The 22,952-nt window shown below is 40.9% G+C and overlaps 1 protein-coding gene across 1 annotated transcript in view; it reads left to right on the top strand.

The window, feature by feature from the left end:
* Window positions 1-22,952, top strand: part of mark2b (MAP/microtubule affinity-regulating kinase 2b) — a 58,175-nt gene that overhangs the window by 3,049 nt on the left and 32,174 nt on the right. The window contains 2 exon segments of the mRNA XM_037759360.1: window positions 19,187-19,354; window positions 21,038-21,091. Coding sequence (XP_037615288.1) covers window positions 19,187-19,354; window positions 21,038-21,091 — 222 coding nt within the window.

The following is a 22,952-nucleotide window of genomic DNA, read 5'->3' as shown; positions in this document are numbered from 1 at the left end:
AAAGATTTTGTCCGTCTTCACTTCTTGTACAAATAAAATGCTGACGGAAGTTGTCTGTTGACACCATGATCTCACTGCGTGTGTGGTGTGTGTGTGTGTGTGTGTGTGTGTGTGTGTGTGTGTGTGTGTGTGTGTGTGTGTGTGTGTGTGTGTGTGTGTGTGTGTGTGTGTGTGTGTGTGTGTGTGTGTGTGTGTGTGTGTGTGTGTGTGTGTGTGTGTTGGCTTATCTCACACTATGGATCACTGCTTCCATTACAGGAAAGCAGATTGACAGCTAGACCGGTAGGTAGGTAGGTAGGTAGGTAGGTAGGTGGGTGTAGGCAAACAAACGCATATATGTTCTTACATGGCTACACCCTTACCTGGAACAGAGGTCAGAAACAATACAGTTGATTATACAAGTCTGTGGCAGCCTCAAACACACACACACACACACACACACACACACACACACACACGTGGGATTTTTAAGGTTGATCATGTCATAATTGAAGTTTGGTGTGTTTTAAACATATTGAAATAACACACGCTTGTACAAACGCACAAATATTAAACATCAATATTGGCACACTATAGATATACTGCTGCTGTGATAACTTTTCACAGTTGTGTGGCTTGAAAGAGTAAAAAAAAAAAGTGAAAAAGGAAACTGCAGTATCTTGGCGATTGATAACCCTCAAACTGAACTTCCTGGTATGCCCTGTTTGTGTGCCCTTTAGTGACGCGCCTGTACCAATACAGCCTCCTGTGTTTTTTTGCTGTAGTGCTATTGTTGGTCTGAATACTCCTCCTACAGCACCTAGTGAGGATTTAGGGGTGTAAGAAAAAAGTTTTGGGGTCATGGCAATTCCTTAACTGGGTTTGTAGGCAAAGGGTCACGGGCGGATACTCCCACACAAACACAGTCTGTTTTAAAGCCCATGTATAGAAAGCCGTTGGTGTCGGGTCTCAAGATACAGGACAAAATGGCACCGGACATGAAGACGTGTTGACATGACTGTCTCTGTCCCCGTCGGTATATTTTGATTTGATTAGTCAGTGTGTCACTAGGTAAAAACAAATATTCTCTAAATATCCTCACTTTGTATGTGCAAAAAGACTGCTTGACTGGAATGAAAAAGCTGTTTTTGTGTGGTAAAAATCACTGACCAACACCGACTACCATCCTGTCACCATAAACAGTCGCTGGGCACAGATCATAAGAGAGCTGTCAAATGTAGTGAAGTGACTTGTGACATCTTTCTGACGGTGTGAAATGGCAAATATGTTGAGTGGCTTTGATCTGACACGTTGCCACACAAGGTTTGGTACTGGCTGTTAGTTTGAGGAACTTATTTGGATATGACATTTATCAGTGTGACACCAGTTCAACCTTGAATACCTGGAAGTTGTACATAACACGGTGATAAAGCAGGTTTATTACAGTTATGAAAGGGAAATGTATTTTATCGCAGGAACTATGTGATGTTAGAATTTCAGTAAATTGGTTCAAAAGGGGGTCCTCCATTACTTGTGTTGCTAACATGTTTGAGCTCTTTGTCCACTTCCCCAGACATGATCAGTTGATTGTCTGATTTCCTGTTTTACAATGTTCCCTCTCTAGTCACAGAGCCACGTCTTCTGAAAAGACAGACTAATGCAGCCAGAAATACTGGTCTGCCTCTTCAATTGTTACTTCATCCTCCATGTCATTGTTTGGGTAGTTGCTCGCTAGCCGAGCAAGCTGGATCCTCCCCACATGGAAGTGTGATGGATTTGAACCACTAATTTGTCCAAGCAATATTTCCTGGTTGTAGAAGTCATGTAGAGAAGATGATAAACTAACTAAACTTGATTACAATGTTTACTTTCCAAAAGGAAAAAATACAAGGAACAAGGAAATAAAGTACAAATTACAAGATGGCCCATATGACGGCATAAAAGGCCTGCCTTGCCTACCTGGTGTATACCAAACCTGAGTCCTTCAAAGTTTCCACAAGAACTTAGATAACAATAAGAAAGCCAGCTTTGGCCCTTTTTCTTGAGTTACCTTTCCACGATGGCTGAGTGTGCAGTCTTTTTTTAACCAAATTAATGACTGCTGTCATGTAATTCTGCCTATGAGTATAAACTTACTGTCACTGAACATTGGCCCGCTCGTACGCTACTTTATCAAACAGGATAAGTGGGGATCGGATCCGTGGGATTCCCGTGGGACAGGAAGACTATTACGTTTTATTGTGGGGCTCGGTGCCAGATGGGGAATAAGGAGAATCATCTGACAGTCATTTCATACATGCAGCTGGCAGATGTTCAATGCTGAAGCCTATATATTTAAACACTTAAAAGTAAAAGTCAAACCTAAAGGTGCCCTGTAGAGTTATCTTTCAAACAAACTAAAGTAATTACATTCAGTGTTTCTCACCCGAATTCATTGTGTGTATCTTACAGTTCTAACAATTGTGCTGTGTGTGATTTTCCTTCCCTTTTTAGAATATTTGTAAAGCTGATTTTTAACTCGTGTTTTGTTTACATCCATGTTTGCTCACTAGCAGTCTTCTTCTACACTGCTTTTGTTGTCACATCAGATTTAGCAGCGGAATAGTGACCGCAAAATGTGTATCATGCCAGTCGCATGCTCATTCAATGTGCGATGCATGTGTGTTGTTGTGCATGTGAACGTTTCAAACCACAAAAACTCTACATAGTACCTCATTCATTCATTCAACCTTTATTTAAATCTCGAGGAATCATTGAGGGCATGCCCTCATTTACTATGATGTGATGTTGAGTGTACAATAAAACAGAATAAATACACACAGAACATAATTAACAAATTACAAAAAGCAATCAGGCAGATAACAATAGAACACTGTTAAAAACAGTTACATTCAAGAGCGGAGTAGTTTGTGATCATGGATTTAAAATCACCTGTAGGAACAAATGTGTTTAATTTTAATGTGTTCTGTAAACTGTTGCAAGTTTTTGCAGCACAAACACCAAAAGCAGTTTCCCCAAATTTAGTGTTTGCACGCGGGACTTCAATCTTTAGTCGATCACTTGAACAAGTCGAATAATGACTATATGACCAATTTAATAAGGACGTGATGTATGACTGCAAGTTGTCATCAAGGGCTTTATAAATAAATAAAAAACAATTCAATCATGTCTTAGGGTTTTTTAAAGTTGAAACTCTACGCGAGAAACAATGGTTAATGCAGAATTGGCAACAAAAGAGCCACAGGATTAAGTGGGAAAGAAAGAGATGGAATGGGACCATGCAGAGAGGAGAAGTTGTGAAGAAATTGTGTGTGTGACAGCGGCTGTTCAATTGTTACCTTCCGCCTGCTTGATTGAAAAGTAGTGGGACTGGACTCTATCAATGTTTTTTTCCCGTATTTTCCCCATTTTTGGAATGCAGGATTCGATTGTTGGCCTGGAGAGATTTCAGTGGCTTAAGTCAAAATCATATGGTAAACATCTCGTCATTCCTCTGCCCTAGTTTCCAGTCTATTCCAGTTTGACCTCTGTAACCTGCACAATGACTGAAACGGTGACGGTTGCAGGTTCAAAATGCCGTCAAGCACCATAGCAACAAAAGACAAAGCAAACATAGTATTGGAAATATGAGTAACTAAGCACAGTTTGATGTATTTCACTTGACACCTTGGGAGTGGGAAAGCCTGGTTGAGCTGGAAATTCAATATAGATGAGAGAGAAACACCGAGTGTGTGAGTGCATCGACACAGGTATGCTGGCGAAGATGTTCCAGTGTTCACCTTTTTTTGCCAATCCTTATTCATGCTCCCTTTGGATGAGTCATCTTGTAAGCAATCTATAGCGCACACACACATACACACATGCTGTTACGCCCAGGAAACCATAAATTATGCCTCTCTCCTTCCCAGACCAGTCACTAGGCAGATGAACAGAAAGACAAAGCTAGCCAGGGCCCTAGCAACAGAGAACCTGCTGCAAACACACACACTCGTACACACACAGTAGATCACACACTCTGTCACGTTCACATTTGTTCTTGCCGGCACAGACACACACACAGACACACACACACACACACACTAGCAGTCCTTCATTTTCCCATGCACACACAGACACATGCAGTTAGTTGTTAATTGGATCGGCATTACGGTTTGATTTAATGAGTTCTGTTAGCCATTTATACCTGGAGTTCCGGTGGACACTTAAATATAGGACAGACAGGTGCTGCCTAGGTGTTTAACCAACAATGCAGTGAACTTCAGTGCTTTGTGTGTGTGTTGGATTGTCTAAGAGAGCAGGGTGAAACAGGCCTTTCCAGTTGAGCCGAGTGGTAGGTGTGGCAGTTAACTGTAGACCTGCGATTTCAAGGGCTTGACGTCATTCAGGTGAAGGAGTGTGGATTTCTCTCACTGCTTCAATTTAAATCTGTTTAGTCATCTGACGTCAGTCTGCCATGAATTCTTTGATTTCTTCCTGTGATAAAATGTGTGTGTTTTGATTTTCTAGTAAAGGTTAAATGAATACCTAAGAGAAGTGGTTAAATTATCAAAGATTAGATGAAGTACAACCCAAGTTTCTTTTTTTAGATTGGGATCTTTTTATTATCATAGAGAGAGAAAAATAATAGTTTGCAAAAATAAAGATAAAACTACAGATCTGACTTTTTCAGTCCCGATAGCGATAGCGATACGTGGGCTTTGGGTATCGGCTGATACAGAGCACCGATCCGATACCAGTGTTTAATTAATAAGCTATATACCTCACTGGGATCACTCTTTTATGTGTAAGGCAACATCAGGCTTGACTTAAACATCGCTTCCCTAACCTTGTAAAACAAAATGTGACAAATAAAAAGGTATAAATTTAGTGAATTGTTATTTATTATTAAAATAATAAATCCAGCAACTTAATAAAAGATCTTCAAAATTAACAGGAATTACACTTTCAAGTGTAAACCTTTTTAACGCAGCAACAAATTGGTCAAAACAGTATATAATAGCAGTATATAATGTACACAGTATATAAACATGGAGCTGAATTGAATAGATCGGCCCCATTGTCACCGATATCCAGCTATTCGAGTCAGCATCAGCCCGTTCCGGTATCGGTATCGGTGCATCCCTAAAGCGTATTATCAAATATATGTTGGTCTAAAGTCAAAGTAGATTTTCAAGAAGCGCTATTAAGTTGATGGGAAACATTCAGGCCTCCATTGTTTGTGCACTCAATGCTGCACCCAAGAAGTAGTAATGCTGCTTATTATCCAAAACATATTTCCTAAGGCTCAGACACTGTGTGTCAGAGGTGTTTTGATGTGGTGTTACTTAACACTACAGTCTGATTCATCTACTTAACAGTCTTTGAAACAAAACTAGTTTTAAATGCTTTTAGTAGCCCCAGCTGTTGAACAACTCGCTTCTGTGGCTTTAATCTGAGTCCTTTTACCACGCTTATCCTGCGGGATTAGCCGCGTCCATTGGAGGAAAGAAACTTTCTGATCTCTGCTGAGTCACACTGATTCAGAAATCCAGTGAAATCGGCAACATCGGGTTAGTTGGGGTTCAAATCACATAGTGGGAACCTGTAATAAGCAAGCCGTTGTGATCAGGCTAATAATTCCCTATCTCTGATTAATGGAGTGTACACCCAAAATATATTACAGTCTTGCCACTTGAACCCAGTTGCTTAATTAAAAGTTGTCCTCAAAGACAAATTGGGCTTTGTAATCATATAAAACATCACGCCTAATTAATCTTAGCTTATAATGGTGGCACTCTTCCTGTGATTTAACTGTCTAACACATGTATTATACCATTTATTTACTCTCTAAACCACTATTCCAGGGCTTCCACATGAAATTGTTTAGCCGAGGTGATAAGCCACTTAGTTAGTAGATGACTGCCGAAACAATAGTCATACTCACACAGCCAGTATACTGTACAGCATTGACTGTACAATATAGCACCTATTTTTTTTCTCGTTTTATTTTAAAAAGTTAGTGGCAGTGGTTTTGGTTTCAGACGAGGTGGTGCAAAACCGCTATAAAACACTGTGGGAAACCCTCTACCCCATCTATCTATACATGTATTCATCAGCTTTTCAATCAGCCACCCTGTGAAAGCCACACAGGCCTGTTTACTCTGGCGGCTCGCACTCGCTCACACACAGTTGCATAGCAGCAAGAACGAGGGCACGCAAGGAAGTGCTGCGCAGCGTGTCCCAACTGTGACTGCAACAGAGCAAACAGGAGCTCTGAATTGATTTGACACACACGCGCACAAGCACACAAATATACACATACCTTGGAGGTTAGGGTAATCCAGTTCAAGAGAACACACACAGACGACGCTACATTCACAGCAAACTGAGACGCGGCGTGACACCACCTTGCTAAAGTAAGGGGCCTCTCACGAATTTACCTAGCCTTATGTGTGTGTGTGTGTGTGTGGAGAGTTTGAATAGCTAGTATATATCAGATTTTGCCCTGCAGAGTTTCATAAGAGGCGACAAAGGAGCACGCAAGCAAAACATTTACTAAATCATGATTGGAGACATTGTGCAGTTCACTAATATTAAATGATTTTTCAGTCTTGCACTGCAGTGAGGCTTAAGCCAGTAGGCTTGAAAGCACACACGAGCACTACAACTGAAAAGCTGTTCAGTTTTGAGTCTGTAGTTACTGGTGGCAGACAAGCTGTAGTGTAATAGTTGGGGATAAACTGGGTCTAATAATGTAATAACGGGGTGCTCCAGGGATGACGTATTTTTGTAGGCCAACCAGGAAGTTAGCATCGCCCTGGGTTCCCTCGACAAAAAGCCAATGGGATTTTCCATTGGGTTTTGGATTATTGCAGTAAATAAGCTCTGTGGCAAACAAACGTTTGTGATACTTGCACATTTTGTTCAGCAAGATAATCTCTACTACTGTACACCATTTTTATGATTTTTTGAAGTGTGAATGCAATCACCAGAAGTAAAAAGCTAACGTTAGGCTATAAACGAACTACACCAAGGAGGTATTTAAGGAGGACGAGTCGGCGTGATGACGTTTAGTAGTCTCATTTAGACACTTGTTAGCAACCGGCTTCTTTAAGACACATTAAAGCTTCAAAATTCCCGAGACGGGTATTTATTGATGCATTTTATGTCGTAGAACAAAACGTTAAAATCTCCATTTTTCAGGCATCTAACTAAAAACCCATTGACTTCCAGACGAGAATTGCTAAAATGCTCATTTCTGTGTTTTAGGACTCATTCCTGTAGCAGTCTATGGGTTAGGTTTAACATTAAGTGTTGAAAAATCCTTAGCTGTGAAAATCCAGGTATGATGCAATCATGTTAATAAAGACCTTTACTAGTGTGAGTCACAGACTGCTTTTTTTTTGCTGTTCTTCAGAGTTATAAATGGGTCCAATGACAGCCTCTGGCTTTTGAAAATCATCACTATAAGTGCATATAAAATATGACACACAATTCTAAAAAAGGAGCTTAGAAGGTAAAAGTGTTAGATAGTGCAAGAACATGATAAAACAACAACAAAAATACATTATAGACCAAATGCCTTAAGGTTTTCAGTCCTATTTAAATACATTTTCACTTTGTTTGGCTAGAGTGTAGAAATTAGGCCCCGTATGACCTGAGGCAGCACATGTATTCAAAGTTTCCTTTCATACACTATATGTGTGTGTGACCATAGTGTAAAAAGTGCTGCATTTGTTAATTTTATTTCCATCCTTTGTCAAACATATATATATGCAAAACTCTATACACCCCGGTCCTGTTTACTTTCCATTATGAGTTGTATCAGAAGAACTGTCAAACAGGTGCAGTAACATTTCTCTCAGGCATTTGGCAGCTTTTTAACTTGTGTCCTTTTAATTTGTCTCTCATTAGAGTGGTTGTTTCACATGAGTCCTCCCAAAGTTATTCCCTTTCGGGGTTTTCCTTGTAATTAGCTACTAGTTCCAGTTAAAAGTTGCAGACGAAATTGGTGTTTATATGTGAGAGCTACTATATAGCAAGCAAAATGTGGCGATTAAGAAGAGAAAGGCTTAGAAGTTGCTTCTGCATTAGGATACTGCACACTACATGCTCTCATTCAAGTACAACAAACTGTCTTTGTCACATGATTTTCTTTCTGGAAACCCATCTTGGCATTAAAGAGGAGTATAAATAGAAGCATAAACATATGAATAGCATGGTAGGAAAAAAAAGAATGGCGGGAGGGAGGGAGCAAGAGAAAACGAAGGAAGGATGAAAGTGATACAAACCAACATCGAGATAGAGGGCAGGATTCAGCAAGCGACAAATCTCCATGGCAACACAGCCATCACGACCTAGAGTCGGGAGGTGTGTGTGTGAGTGTGTGTTTGTGTCCTCCCACCTACAAATTTCAGTTTAATGCAGCAGCTTTTGTATGTGGTTGTGTTATGTATCCAATAAAGACCCTGTTTGTTCTGAGCATGTCTGTTCCACATATAGCGTTGGGTGGTAGAAAGACAAATATCTTATTTAAATATTGGCTTAAGTTAAATTGAGATTGAGGATTGAATATTAAAAAAAATGTTTAAATGGATCCAAGTATTTCTCTTTTGACTTTTTATTTTAGGGCAATATTTAAGAAATCTCACATCAGCATTTGTCCTACATATGGCCATCTGTGTTATACCGCCTCAGTTTGACCATGCCCAACACATAAATATAAATAATGAAATTTGCACCATTAAATTTTAAATCGATTCATAGAGCTACACCAAATAACTCACGAGTGGAACAGCAGCGCTGCTGCCAACGAGTTTTATAGGCAGAAAAGTAAAGCTTAAGAAGTGTTTTTTTGAACCAGTATTACCACCCTTTCTGTCAAGTTGAGCCTATTTTGACAGGATTAATTCATAAACAAAATAAATCGAGGCAGGTGTAGTTAACGAGCATCATGCTCTCATTAACGGCACTCATCTTTCCAGCAAATAGCAGCAGGTGGTTCGTTATAGACGACACATTCCCCAGCTGATCACATGTCAAATGAGTTCTATAAAGGCAGCATACATGCCAGACAGTAAGCTTACATGTAGCTGACATTACAACAGCTCTTTTAATGAGCTCTGCGGTTGTCTGTCCTAACAATTAGGACTGTGTGTCAGACAATGGGCAGCCAAAACCCTCCACACTGCTATGTAAAAAAAATCACCTTAAAACACAAGGTGTTTATCTGGAAGGGACTTTAATTATTGGAGGACCAATTAAACAACTATTTGAGGCTGTAAATGATGATATTACTGCTATATTGAAATGACCCAGCCTCCTGAAGAGAAATAACTGTTTTTTTGTTTTTTTTAAAGTTATTTTTTGGGGGCATTTTTACCATCTTTTTATTGACAGTGGATAGAGTCTTGGAAAGGGGGAGAGAGAGAGAGTGGATGCGGAAAGGGCCACAGGCCAGATTCGAACCCGGGCCACCGCGGTCAGGACTGAGGCCTGTTACATGGGTGCCCGCTCTACCAACTGAGCTAACCAGACGCCCATAACTGTTTTTTTTAATTATTATATATTTTGATATTAACCACCATCTTTATTTGGCACAATTAAAGGTCTTTACACACTATGTCTGTATTTTTCATATGCGTTTTTTTCATCCGTCATCCGATATAAAACGTCAGGTCAATTCAATTTTATTTGTATAGCTCAAAATCACAAATTTGCCTCAGGGGACTTTCTGTACAGGATACGACACCCTCTGTCCTTCATGCACAGAAACCTTGGACTCACTGAGTCCGATGCATTTCTATTATTCTATTTGTTGCGAAAACTGATAATACAAGACACAATTTAATTAATTACACGGGTACACATGGATAGCAATAGTCCCAAACCGGGGCTAATGAATGAATGACATTAGCAAGAAGCTATCGTTTAGCTGCCTAGTTTTGCAACCATCCCCAATTCCAAGCTGTTCTCCATCACCTGCCACAATCTATCTTTAAATTCTGCATCTCTGTATTCTTTTATTTCTTTATCGTAAAGTGTTTTGTGATTTTTCGAATAGTCGTTAATTTATAAAAAAAATCAAATAGTTTATGCGACTATTCGTCCCGTCTTAAAAAATATATTTCCCTTGTGTTAACCATTGCAGGCGCTGCCTGGTAGTAACGTTACTACCGGTAATACGTCAAGGCCTATGGAAGTAGGATGGGACGCGGGCGGACATGGGTATAACACATGCGCAGTGTAACTGGAGCTGCGGTCGTGCGATTGGCTCAATTTCGGCGAGGGCACACCAGATTTTACTGTGCATGTATTGTACCCCAAAGATATGACGTGTGACCCAGCCTCCTTCAATAGGCCTTGTAAAACATGTGTGGCACGTTCAGTTCGGCTCTTTTCTGTCAGCGCAGGTGTGTGTCTGTTTGTGTGTGTGTGTGCGCGGGCGCGTGCAAGTGGCGCTGCGCCCCTTGTAGTTTCAGCAGGTAGATCAGTCGTTCCAGCAGCGGAGCATCGTCATTCAACCCGACAGAAACAAAATAAAACTCCCCAAAACCGTCATGGTTTGTCGAATAATAATCAAATAATTCCCAGTGATTTTCGAATCGTATTTTTGCTTTGAATGCACATCCCTAGTTTGCACGGATGGTGGCTCATAGTGGTCAAACAACCCTCTTTTGACGGATGCGAAAAAACACAGAAAATGGAACCTGTTCTGAAAAGTCGGTGTGTAAACGTGATTGGCACTGCGTAAGGTTGTTTTCATTTTTAAACGTGACAATTTGGGGCGAAAAATATGAACTTGGTGTGCAAAGGTCTTCACTTGTTAATCAATTGTCGCCAGCCCGCCCCTCCATCCCCACAGATGGCCCTCCTATCTTGGGGGAAAACATTGCACCTGCAGCGTGGTAAGACCTCTAGTTTAACCTCATAAATTGTTTTGCAGCTAAATTTAATTAAGTTTGATATAGTTTTCCCCCCAGGTTATAATTGTCTGTCTCTGGCCATTACTTTATTTTTCAGTGTGAAATTCAGAGTGCCTGCTGTCTTCAGCATTTGGTCGAGCCCTTCCTCCGAGTCTACGGTAGCAAACTTAAGTTGTCCGCGGACAGGAAGGGACGGAGTAATTAATATGTAGTTAATTATTTGAAATGAGAGGGGGCAGTGTGATTACATTTAATTGTTAACAGCAGGTTGTGATGTGATATTTTAAAAAAACGATCTGCACAACAGCTTCTAATAGCTGCCAGTCAATATTTTGGTTGCCAATGTTGGCAGGAAAGACGCCATATTTTAATTGTGTATAATTGGAGTAATAATGGGTCTCTGTGTAATTACACCCCATAGTTTAGGAATTAAAAGCACATAGAAAAAACTGTTTGACATATTAAACGCAGATTTATTTCTTTGTTTTTCCTCCCTCTGTTTCCCCAATAACAAAGGAGCCTCAGCTTCTCTAACAGGGTGAAACAAACTAAACAAATGACGGACAAATGTGATTTTCAATTGTCACTGCAGAATAAGGTCATGTAAGGTGAGGCGGGGTGAAGAACAGGGGGAATAATGGTCTGGAAGGCTGATCAGATTATAGCTGATAATTGATCAACGTGATCTTGAGTCACAGTAAGCAGAGCTGAAGCATTTTGTTTTTTTACAATGTCATAAATGGTGTTTAGTTGTTTCAGCTTAGCCTGGCTTGTCATGGTAATTTTCCAAAGTGTGTGTGTGTGTGTTTTTAAGCTCCTCTCTCCTATTATTTCCCCTACTTTGCCTCCTTACAGTTGATGACATTTTTGCCTATGTTTGCCTATCTTGATAGTACTGTGCTGCACACACTTCATGTGCGACTCTCCTTTAGGGTCACTTTCTGGACCGTACTGTATAAAATTCCGTCTGGTTGTATCTGAGTGGCTTCTTCCCAGAACTCAGATTAGTAAAGGTCAGTGATAATGAGGCTAGACTCAAAACACAACCAACACTGGCTTGGATTAACATTACTGTTTGTGTGTGTGTGTGTGTGTGTGTGTGTGTGTGTGGGGGGGGGGGGGTCATGTGCATATGCTTGTGTTTGCAGTGTGGCAGTAAATGACTCTCAGATGCAAGCATCTTGTCAGTGAGTTTTCACTTTGTGTGTGTGTGTGTGTGTGTGTGTGTGTGTGTGTGTGTGTGTGTGTGTGTGTGTGTGTGTGTGTGTGTGTGTGTGTGTGTGTGTGTGTGTGTGTGTGTGTGTGTGTGTGTGTGTGTGTGTGTGTGTGTGTTGGGAGGGGGTCTGAATTGTTGGGCTGGATATAAACACTCTACTAATGGTCCCTCCACACGGTAGGCAAAGTCTGCACCTAATCTGACAGGCTTGCGGTTGAATGATTGCTGTTGTAGAAACAAATCTGGTATGGAAATGGGGAATAAACGTAATATAGACATCACCTGAGCAAATCAGATGAAAGAATTGTTTCTTGTCGTGTTTGTGTAATCAGTTATTAAAAGGTATAAAAATAACAGTGGAAGGGTCAAAAACTTCTTTAATGTGATACATAAAAACATTCATATAATTTAACAATCAACATGTGCTTTAATTTCTACCTGGCAGCTGATTTATGTGTTGGCCAGGAACGTTTTGTAAATTATAACCTTTATTTTTATGGCATATGATGACTATATTATTAAACATGTAACCAGTTCTACAGGATCTCCTGGACAGATTTATTTAATTTAGTAGTCGATACCAATACCAGTGAAACTCCACGATTGTCGATACCAATTCCATACCGTGGTAAAAAACCACAGTAAAACAATATATCCCATGCACTTCAATATACACTCCTTTACTACTGTTTGTATATATATTAAACAGTCATAATTCCCTCTCTATTATCTATTCTATATTGTTGTGAAAATATCTCCTTTTCTCACCAAAAACTACTTTTTACAAGATTGCATTTGAACACATCATGATAACTTTAGAATTTACCACACAGCACATTTGCCTGAACGCATCATAATATAAATCAGTAGCACCTCCCCTGTTGAAATGGGCAGGATGAGAGCTAGTTAACTTTGAATTTCAACACAGATTTGTTGTTCACGGGGGAAAAAAATGGGATGCTTCCGTTTGGCGGGTTGACAGTGAGTTTACTGCATCTCAGACACATTTTCTATCAACCCCAGGACGGCGTTAGTCTCAAGCCCTGACAGTAGAAAAATGAGTACCGTTACGTTTTCAGAATTTTGGCATCGACTGTGTACCAAAGTATTGGTTCTCGTGACATCCCTGATTGACAAAGGAGCTTAAAACATTAAATCAAACAAACAGTGTTATACACAGGTTTAGAAGTGAGCTGCCACTGCAGTAGTAGCGTCTACTTCCGCCTACAGCCTGGATTCATTTATAGAGTACACGTGCTGGCCAGCCAAACTTCTTCAGCTTTTTTGCCCAGCTTTGCTTTCTGCCCCCATTTCAGTGTCACCTGAAGGGGTCAACAATGTCATGTGATTGGTTACATGTATGTACCTTTGGGCTGTGTGTTTCCAATTTACAACCCTTACTCCTTCCCCATAGGTCCCTTCATCTGGCGTGAATATCATTAACAAACCCTGAGTTTCAGTGAGTATACATTCAGCTCAGTATTCAACTGAACTTTGACAGCCTCGCTGAATATGTCCAATTAGATTAGTTACACTGGAATCTTAAGTTAGTAAACTCTTTGCTAAACTGTGCAGTTTCAAGTTGGTATTCATGAGTCACACATAGCATCAGAGAGTAATGTGTGAACAAAACAATGATGTCACTTATTGTCCTCCAACACATCTATAATTATAACTGAGGGGAGAGAGGAGAGGTGGATATGTACATGTATGTGTGTGTGTGTGTGTGTGTGTGTGTGTGTGTGTGTTGGGGGAGGGGGGTTTAGCCTAGCCTGCAGCTGCCCAAAAATGAAGGAAGAATCAGAAGACAAAAATAGTCGGACATGAAAGAGGATAGGAGAGGAGGAAGACTAAAGAGTTGAAGACTGTGGAAGAGGGGAAGAACTCAGAGGAAACACGCTTGAATCTCAACGTGCTGTAATTTGTACAATGGTCCCAATATAATGTCAGTAAACTACTAAATAAGAAGTTCAGCCTGCTGACTACTGGGTGGATGATCCATTGAAGCAGGAGTTAGACTGAAAGTTTGTCTCTGTCTACTGACCTTCATGTTAGTTGTAGTACAGTTACACCAAGGTTGTACATGTTGAGCTGGTTAAGTTTAGTTTCTCTGAAATAAGAGAAATGTCTGAGATACTATTTCTTCTTTATGTTTTATAAAAAAGGGATGTAATAATGACATTTGAACTTGTAGAGCATAATCCAACTTTCAGTTGTCTCTATACAGTCATAAAGCTATACCTCTCTGGTGTTTTGTTGCACTTTGTGTTTTACTTATGGGTATACATTTATGTAAATGCCCCCTGTTATGTTTTTTAAGATGTTGTCCTTTTTTAAAAAATGCACTTTTTTTTTAGTTGTGATGTGTTTTATTTAGTTTCTAAAAGGTCACACTGTTGTGGAAAGTCCCAGTTGGCAGTTCACTGGTCATGCATTTGTTGAGGAGGATGTTTGGATTAGGTGATTCATTACACCTCTTTGGTTGGACTGTTTTGTTGTCAGAGTGATGGACACCTAGAGAAGTCCTTTGGATGGTTGTTGTGTCTTCAAACATTATCAGGTTATCTCTCTGGCTCGAAAGCAATGTATACATCTCAAGTTGTGTCTTATCGTGCCATAGGCTGATTTTTGTTCAATTCGAGTGTTCCAGTGAGAGTGGGAGTGAGCCAGCATGCACGATACCAGGTACCCGAAATTCAAAGCAGCTAAATGGAGCGCTTTAGATTTGAAAAGCTTTACATTAATCTCGCCTTAGTCAGCATTGCCATTGACAGCTTTTCCTGTTGGTCTGCACACTGGAAACCAGTTTACTCTGGTTTTATATATATATAAGGACATTTTAACTTTAACATTTGTGTAAACTTTTTTTTTATTTGCATATCTTCTCACACACCTTTTCAATTGCATCAAAATAGGATGCCTTATTACTTGCTGGAAGCCTTTGGGAAATACAAATGGATTGTTGAGGGTAGTGTTGCACGGTAAACCGATACTAGAAAGGTTTTGCAATACCCTGCCTTTAAAACGATACTATACCCTATTTTATTAGCACTGGTGCTTTGAATGACAGTGTTTTAATAAAAGCCGTATTTATGAGTTGTGGATGTGCGACAGCAGGGCAGTGTCTGCTGGCATACATATTTTTCTCTCACATGCACGCTGCAAATACTCCGCAAGTGTTCTCGCTGACCGTCCACGGCTTGTCGACAAAGCAGACGCACGTAGCGAAATATGGCGTTAAAGTGTTGCAGCGATGGGTTTTTGAGTTGCACCTATACTTCTGAAGTTAATAGAATAATAACACGGAGGCTCCGTAGTCTGAACCAAGATGGCAAACTCTTTACTCATAGAAATAGATAGGACAGACATTCCCTTTCAAATCACCATAGCTGAATGGTCAGAGCGGTGTGCCGTTGCAAAGAACTGTGACCATTGTAGTAGGCTACTCATTCTATTTCTATGTTCAATACACAATGTTGAGCGTCATTTTCTTTTGAAATAGTGAAATGACCAGGGCAAAAAGGTCCATGTCTGTTCTACTCTCATCCTATGTCTATGTCTTTACTGTTTCCACCCCTTCTCTCCTTTCACAATAAAAGCCCTAGACATATACACTGCTTACCAGAGGGAATTTAAATTCACTCAGAGCATTTTGCTAAGAGGCAACTCAACCAAATAGCTGACAGCACTGTTGCAAAGACCTTAACCTTTCATAAGCAGCAATGTGACATGTGAAAGTGGAGAGATGTGAGTGTGTAAACAGTCTATCTTAATTCAGAGTTTTTGGTTTGATATTAAATTATGTGAACACACTGTGGTACAATAAATCACTCCTGTTGTAATGGCTTTTTTTCACACTCTCCTCCTTGACATTTTCAAAATATGTTCAGTTTTTATGTTCCATGTTCTGTCATCTATTATTTCATTAGTTTTCCAAATGTTTTATGTTTTTGCCGTGGTATCTTTTCAGTATCGGTACCGAGATATTTAGTCAGGTATCGTATCATAATTTTGGTATCGTGACGACACTAGTGGAGGGCGAATTTTGACCTCCAAGCGCTATTTTGGACAGCAGTACTCAGTGAGATCAATTTGAAGCTGAGCGAGTGACAGAGGGAGTTAGATCACACAGACATCTGTGAGGACTGATCTAGAAATCAGCTTTGTGAGGTCAGATTTTGGGTCTCATTTTCTTGAATAATGTCCCCATATGACATATTGTCTCTCTCTCTCTATCCCCCTCTCACACATGATCCAAAAATAAAAATCATTTGCTTCCCCCTCACACAAGGCCACATAAGGACCTTCCCCTGTCCTCCGGGTTTAACGCAACTGTCATTTGTTTTTAATCCCAGTTCCCCCTGCTTGTGTTAAAGCTTAATCTGGCCTATTACACTTTGTTCAGGTCTGCACTGTCAGCATGAGGATGTGGGGGTGGTGGTTGGGACGCAGACATTAGATCATACCATCTGGAGCAAGAAACACACAAACACAATGAAGTAATCATGGTTATCCTCGTTTCCCATGGCCCGAGATATGGTAACGGAGGGAGGAAGATGTTGATAAAAATGCGGTCTGTCAGTAATTTGGGACGCAGTGCGAGTCTCTAATTTGTTCGAGCTAGAGAGAGATAATTGGGTGAATAAAATGACTTGTCGAGAACAAGAGAAAGAGAGGATGTGTGCGAGCCTCTTCACTCCGCACCAACAGTGTGAATTTCACTGGACCGTCTCTCTCATTGGTGTCAAATCTCCGAGAGGTGTGTGTGATTTATGCCGCCGTGTGCACGTCCGTGTACCACCGCACCAGTGTGTATTCTTGTGTCCGCGCGCTGGTGTTTGTGTCGCAGCCCGTGTGTGTGTGTGTGTTTGCGCCTCGTCACCCTGGAGCCAGTCGTCCTCTCCTCTGACCCTGATCCCCGTCACCTGTCCGCTCAGATCACACGCACACACATAGACACACACACACAATTGCCGTGACCCTTTCCTGGAGTTGAAACCTAATCGCAGTTGCCAACCATGCAAAACTTGCCAGCACAGCAAGGTTTTGTTTTCTTTTTGTGGGTGTGTGTGTGACTCGAAAGACCTACTGTCTACTGTAAGAGGAACTGAAGCAATTTTACTCCATACTACCATATAAAGAGACTATTAAAATAACTTCTGGCCTTGTGGGTTCAAATTAAAGTCACACAGATACAGTCAGTGAACCAGGGGTAAAATATCTGGATTCATCTGAAGCCCAATATGAATACACTGTATATATAAATGATGAATATTGTGTGTGGGCCATGACCGACTGCAGTGTGAAACATTAACCATAGTAAAACAGTGACAGTAGGAAAATCAAGGCTTAGCTCAGTGTCCCAGCACCTTTCCTCTGACTCTACAGAAGAGAGCCTGTGTTATCACACTTTGCATAGTTTCAGTTTTGGGGCAGTAGCTCTTACTGACATGTGCTCATACCCAAATATTAAGTTATTCTACAGCAAAGGAAAATAGTTACTAGAAAATGTTAGAAACAATAGAACGAATACTATCCATCACCATAAGAGGTAGTCAGAGTTTTAACTACCAGACAGCTATGATATGATACGATATGAACATGCGCGATAAACACATCCGCCTGAAACGTGATGACTAAGAAAATTTATTTTATTTAGGGATGCTCACCAAAACCCGGTATTAAACAAGCCGCGAGGCTAAAGACCGTAACGTTAGTATTCATTATCACGCTGTTTCCAGAGTTTATATGGTGACTTTGCTGTTGTAAACGTTACTGTTGCTGCTCTAGAAACAACATTTAGCCTAGATATATGTAAAATATTCAATTCTAATCCGGTTCTGAATTTAAAGACAACCAGGCTGACAAAAGTATAGCTAATATGAACACTTCAATATTCGTTTATTTATCGCAAGTCATATCGTCATCGCAATATTGAGCAATGATATCGCACAATTTCCAATAACATCTTTAGACTGGATTTAATAGCTTTATCTTTTCTCATAAAGTTTGTTGAGTGATAAAGATTCTTTACAAAGTCCAACCCATGTGTTTTATTTAGCTGTTGAAGTCCCTCCAGAAGCTTTGGAAGCTCCGATCTATATTGGCTATCTATTCCCAGTCTCCATCTTAATCTTGCTACCAGAGTATAATGGGCGTCTGTGGCTCAGGAAGTTGAGTGAGTAATTGGAAGGTCGGTGGTTCGATCCCTGGCTCCTCCAGTCCGCATGTCGAAGTGTCCTTGGGCAAGATACTGTACCCCAAATTGCTCCCGGAGGCTGTGCTATCAGTGTGTGAATAAGCATCTAGATTATCTCCTGATGAGCAGTTTGGCATCTTGTATGGCAGCCTCTGCCATCAGTGTGTGTGTGTGTGAATGGGTGAATGTTGATATGTAGTGTAAAGCTCTTTGAGTGGTTGAGAAAGGCGCTCTATTAATGCAAGTCCATTTACCAAAGCCTTCCTGAATACAGTAGACTTGGACACTTCACTTATTCATTAATAATTCATTTAGACTTCATAGTTTTTGCAGCGGTGAGTTGTTCTGTTGTGATTGTTCTATATCGGGTATAAGTGCATTTTAAACCGACATAAATGTGTCAGAAAGTGTTGTTTGTAAGGAAGTCATATCATCATATCATAGTTAGGACAGATCCGCACGTGAATGCTTTAAAGATTCATTGCCACATCATTTGATGATAAAACCAGAATTTGTATGAGATAGTGTCTGTTACTTTGGAAGCATTGCTGTCTCTCTAAGAGGCAGCCGTGTTGATGAGGTTACCCAACCTTATTTTCTTTTGAAACATATTATTAATGTGTGTTTTGTTAGTTGAATGAAACTCCAGCGTTCTAAGAGATCAATGTCTCTCAACTCCAGAAATCTAGAAACGGGGCCAGTCAGTGACACCAAACATGAGATGGACATTAAATCAAAGGCTGTGTATCTACGGGGCATTTAAAGTATTCAGGGCAGCTGATGTAAAACTTTTCCTTCGTTCTTTGCTCACTCGGTCACTTTCTATTACTTTCTGCCTACGAGTCATCATGTCCTCCCATGCTTACATGTTGCCTCCTCTCTTTTCAGGAGACCAAGTCGTCTGGTCGCTCCAGCATGCCGCGATGTCGGAACTCCGTTGCCACGACCACATCAGATGACCAGCCGCACATTGGTAACTATCGGTTGCTAAAAACCATCGGCAAAGGCAACTTCGCCAAGGTCAAACTGGCACGACACGTCCTCACCGGAAAAGAGGTAGGCATGCATACACACACACACACACACACACACGCTAGATAGATTTAATCTACCCTTTGGTTCCACTTACGGAGTCGCCCTGACTTTCTGAACTTTTTATTTTTAGACACTTTAAGTCACATTCTGGAGAAATGCTTTACCATTCGCTCTTTATTTAACTAGAAACTGGCTTGTTCAGTGCAAATGCCAGCAATGCTTAGAAAGCCTATTTAAGAAGAAGAAATATAGAAGCCTCTGTGTAGAAAAGTAAGTAAATCCAACACCAAACTGACTGTTCAACTTAAAACGTGAAAATGCCATGAGAAAATGGTTAGCAGGTGAGGAAACCTGAGCACGTAGTTGACTCCAAATCTTTTAGCCGGTGTCTATTTTATCATCACAAACTATTTTGAGTAGAACAGAAGCATCAGATGTTTTTAATTAGCCGAGATGGTAAAAAGTAGAAAAACACTATAAATGTTTAGACTAAACGTTAATCTTCCTTCCTGGTTGCTGAGGGTAGGGGAGGGCTCACGCTGTGATACACAGTAGGTCTGGTCTGATCCTGGACTCACACGGCTTTGGAGACGGTACATCTGCTGCCGGAGATTAGATCGCCATTGTCAGCTTGAATGGAGAAGCCTAAATGTCTCTGGCTTACTGTGAATTCCAGATGTGATGTAACGCGGTGGTCTGTCCCTTTAAGGGAAAAGCTGTGTCTGCACTGAGCCCATGCTGGGGTCTGTCTGAGGCCCAGTCAAGTACACTCTTGGTCTGTATGTGTTTGTGTGAGAGCGAGAGAGAGAGAGAGAGGGGTGGGCGGGCTCTGTCAATGTGTGACAGCTCTGTGCCTGACACCCTGATAACACTCCATGTGACTCGCTGGCGCACACACACACACACACACACACACACACACACACACACACACACACACACACACACACACACACACACACACACACACACACAAAGACAGAAAACAAGGGAGAGTCAGAGGGCATGAAAGAGTCAGACAGACAAGCACAACCAGAAAGAGGAGTGGAAGAAAGGAGTTAGTTGACAGTGAAAGACGGATATGGGTGAAAGAAGTAGACCTCCCTTTTCTGTGTCCTTGTTAAGACATAATTCTCTGTTTCCCTCGCCTTTCTCTTCGTGTCCTCTTTTCTCTTGTTCCATTTCATCCCCTTTTTTTTTCTACATCTCTCACTTTGAATCCCTCCCCATCTGTCTCTCTATTTTTAATTTTCTCTCCTTATTTCTCTCTCCTTTTCTGTGCTTTCTCTCTCTCTCTCTCTCTCTCTCTCTCTCTCTCTCTCTCTCCCTCTCTCCCTCTCCCTCTCTCCCTCTCCCTCTCCATCTCCCTTGTTGGTGTCCTCTGTTGGATTATGAACTATAGACCTCATTATGGCCTGAGTATAAACCATGCTTCCGCTTTGTGTGTGTGTGTGTCCCTGTCTGTATACTGCCCTATTATGCAACTGTCGCCCCGCTGTGATTGTGTGTTTATCGCTTAATTCTGTGAGATTGTATCGTTCTGTGTGTGTGTGGCGTGTCCAAAAAGACAGCAGTGTGTATGTGTGTTGTGGTCACAGGCTGTGACTGTGCATGTTTGTGTGAGCGAGATGCGTCAAACCCACTGCAGCACGTGTAATTAATGAATAAGAAGTGTACTAATAATCCATGTTGTTTTGCTTCTAGGTGGCTGTAAAGATCATTGATAAGACACAGCTCAACTCCTCCAGTTTGCAGAAGGTGGGTCTCTTTCTCTCACACACACACACACACACACACACACACACACACACACACACACACACACACACACACACACACACACACACACACACGCATACGAGCACAAAACCTCAGTCCTTCCTATCCCTTTTCTCAGAAGTCATTCTAAAGTCCCTCTTCCTGCCCCACGTGTCTCTCTCTTTTGCTCTTTCTCTCTATAGCGCTCTCTCTGTCCGACTCTCTCTCTCTCTCTCTCTTTCTGAAGTGGTCTAGTTTTCAGAGAGAGTTTTAATTACAGGAAACAAGCTGCAATTACTTCTTTTGATCGTGGCAGGGTGGGGTCTGTCCACTTACACGCACACTCTCTAACCATGTATGCTTGCACACACACACACACACACACACACACACACACACCCCAAACATGCGTCCGCAGACATAAGGCATAGAATACACACTTTGCAGACACACAGAGCACATGACAAGAAAAAATGTTAAGACATGACAAAGACACTGACAGGACCAACACATAAATCTAGTGATAAATGCTAACGCTCACGCACACTCACATCGAATGTTAAGACGCATGTAAACATGTTTTTTTGCACGAGTCGTGCAAGTGCGTCTTGCCGCAACTTCTAATGCGAATAATTCACGATCTTTGAAACACTTATGAAAAGATAAACTTTCTTTTTTTTTTACACAGAAATAACACCACAACATTCAGAGATGCAATACTTGAACCATACATGATTAAAGCACATTATATCAACATCAAATGTCAAGTTTATCTCTTAAAATCTCTATTTATTTATCACAAAAGACTAACGAATGAATTAATTCCTTGTAGGTCGGGCGGGGCGGGGGTCCGAATGGCGGGGCAGGCTCTTTGGAAAAAGTGGGTTGCATTACTTTAAAGAACAGCAGATGTTTTTGAATGGAAAGAATATTCGTAACGGAGGAAATATTACACACTGAGCTGTTACTGTAAGAGTGTTGCATTTTGGGTTGTTTGTGACTTCAATATTTCCAGGCTAGCTTCTAACCAAATCACGTATATAGCCAAGAAGTGAAAGCCAATTACTCAGCGCCCAGCAGCGGAGCTATGCCTCCGCCATTATGGACTGTCAGACTACCGGACGCCAGTAAAACGTCTGCCTAAAAAGTACCATACAAAAGTAAAACAAAATAATTTCATTCTATTGTTATATTCTACGAAAATGGTCTCTGCTGAACTATAAAATATTCTAAATATAATAAGTGTTTTCAGTCCAAAATGGCGGCAACGGCTGTTGTCAAAAAACACTAGAGTTTTGTCTCTTTGCTTCTATACTTTTTGTTTTAACTGTCTGCATACAGTGGGTCTTCCGGATAACTTGCCAGTAAGCCTAGTTTGACCCAGGGTTGGGTGATAAGCCGTTTTCCAACCGGCCATCGTCAGTGCAACAACTGGCGATTGCCGATCTGGTTTGGTCGAAATAAGTTAGATGTGAAAAATACACCGGCTCTACACGCCGTTCTTCCCCGCTGCATCTATTTCTGCTCTCGTTCTTCGGAGGCAGACTATTAAATTAGCAAAATAAAATGAAAAAACATCGGCCAAAAAATCACCCAAAAATAAACCAACCGGCTCTGTACTCAGCCAATCGCTGATAGCTGATATATTCATCCAATCCCCCAACCTTAGTTTGACCTTATCTGCTGAGTTAGAGGAACTAATTTTGTAATGAGTAAAAAGCGTCTCTTCACAGAGCACTGAGTCAGACTTGGTTGAATTAGTGCTTTGACTCATGTCAGAGTTTACAGGCTGCTGAGGGCATTAATGGTTTAACTCTATTGTGCCAGACCTTTGACTGGTATTGAAAGGGATGTATTTGTT

The sequence above is a fragment of the Sebastes umbrosus genome, chromosome 22, assembly GCF_015220745.1.
Source record: "Sebastes umbrosus isolate fSebUmb1 chromosome 22, fSebUmb1.pri, whole genome shotgun sequence".
Lineage (NCBI taxonomy): Eukaryota > Metazoa > Chordata > Actinopteri > Perciformes > Sebastidae > Sebastes > Sebastes umbrosus.
Note: the sequence above shows the minus strand (reverse complement) of the source record. Positions and strands in the feature narration are given on the sequence as shown.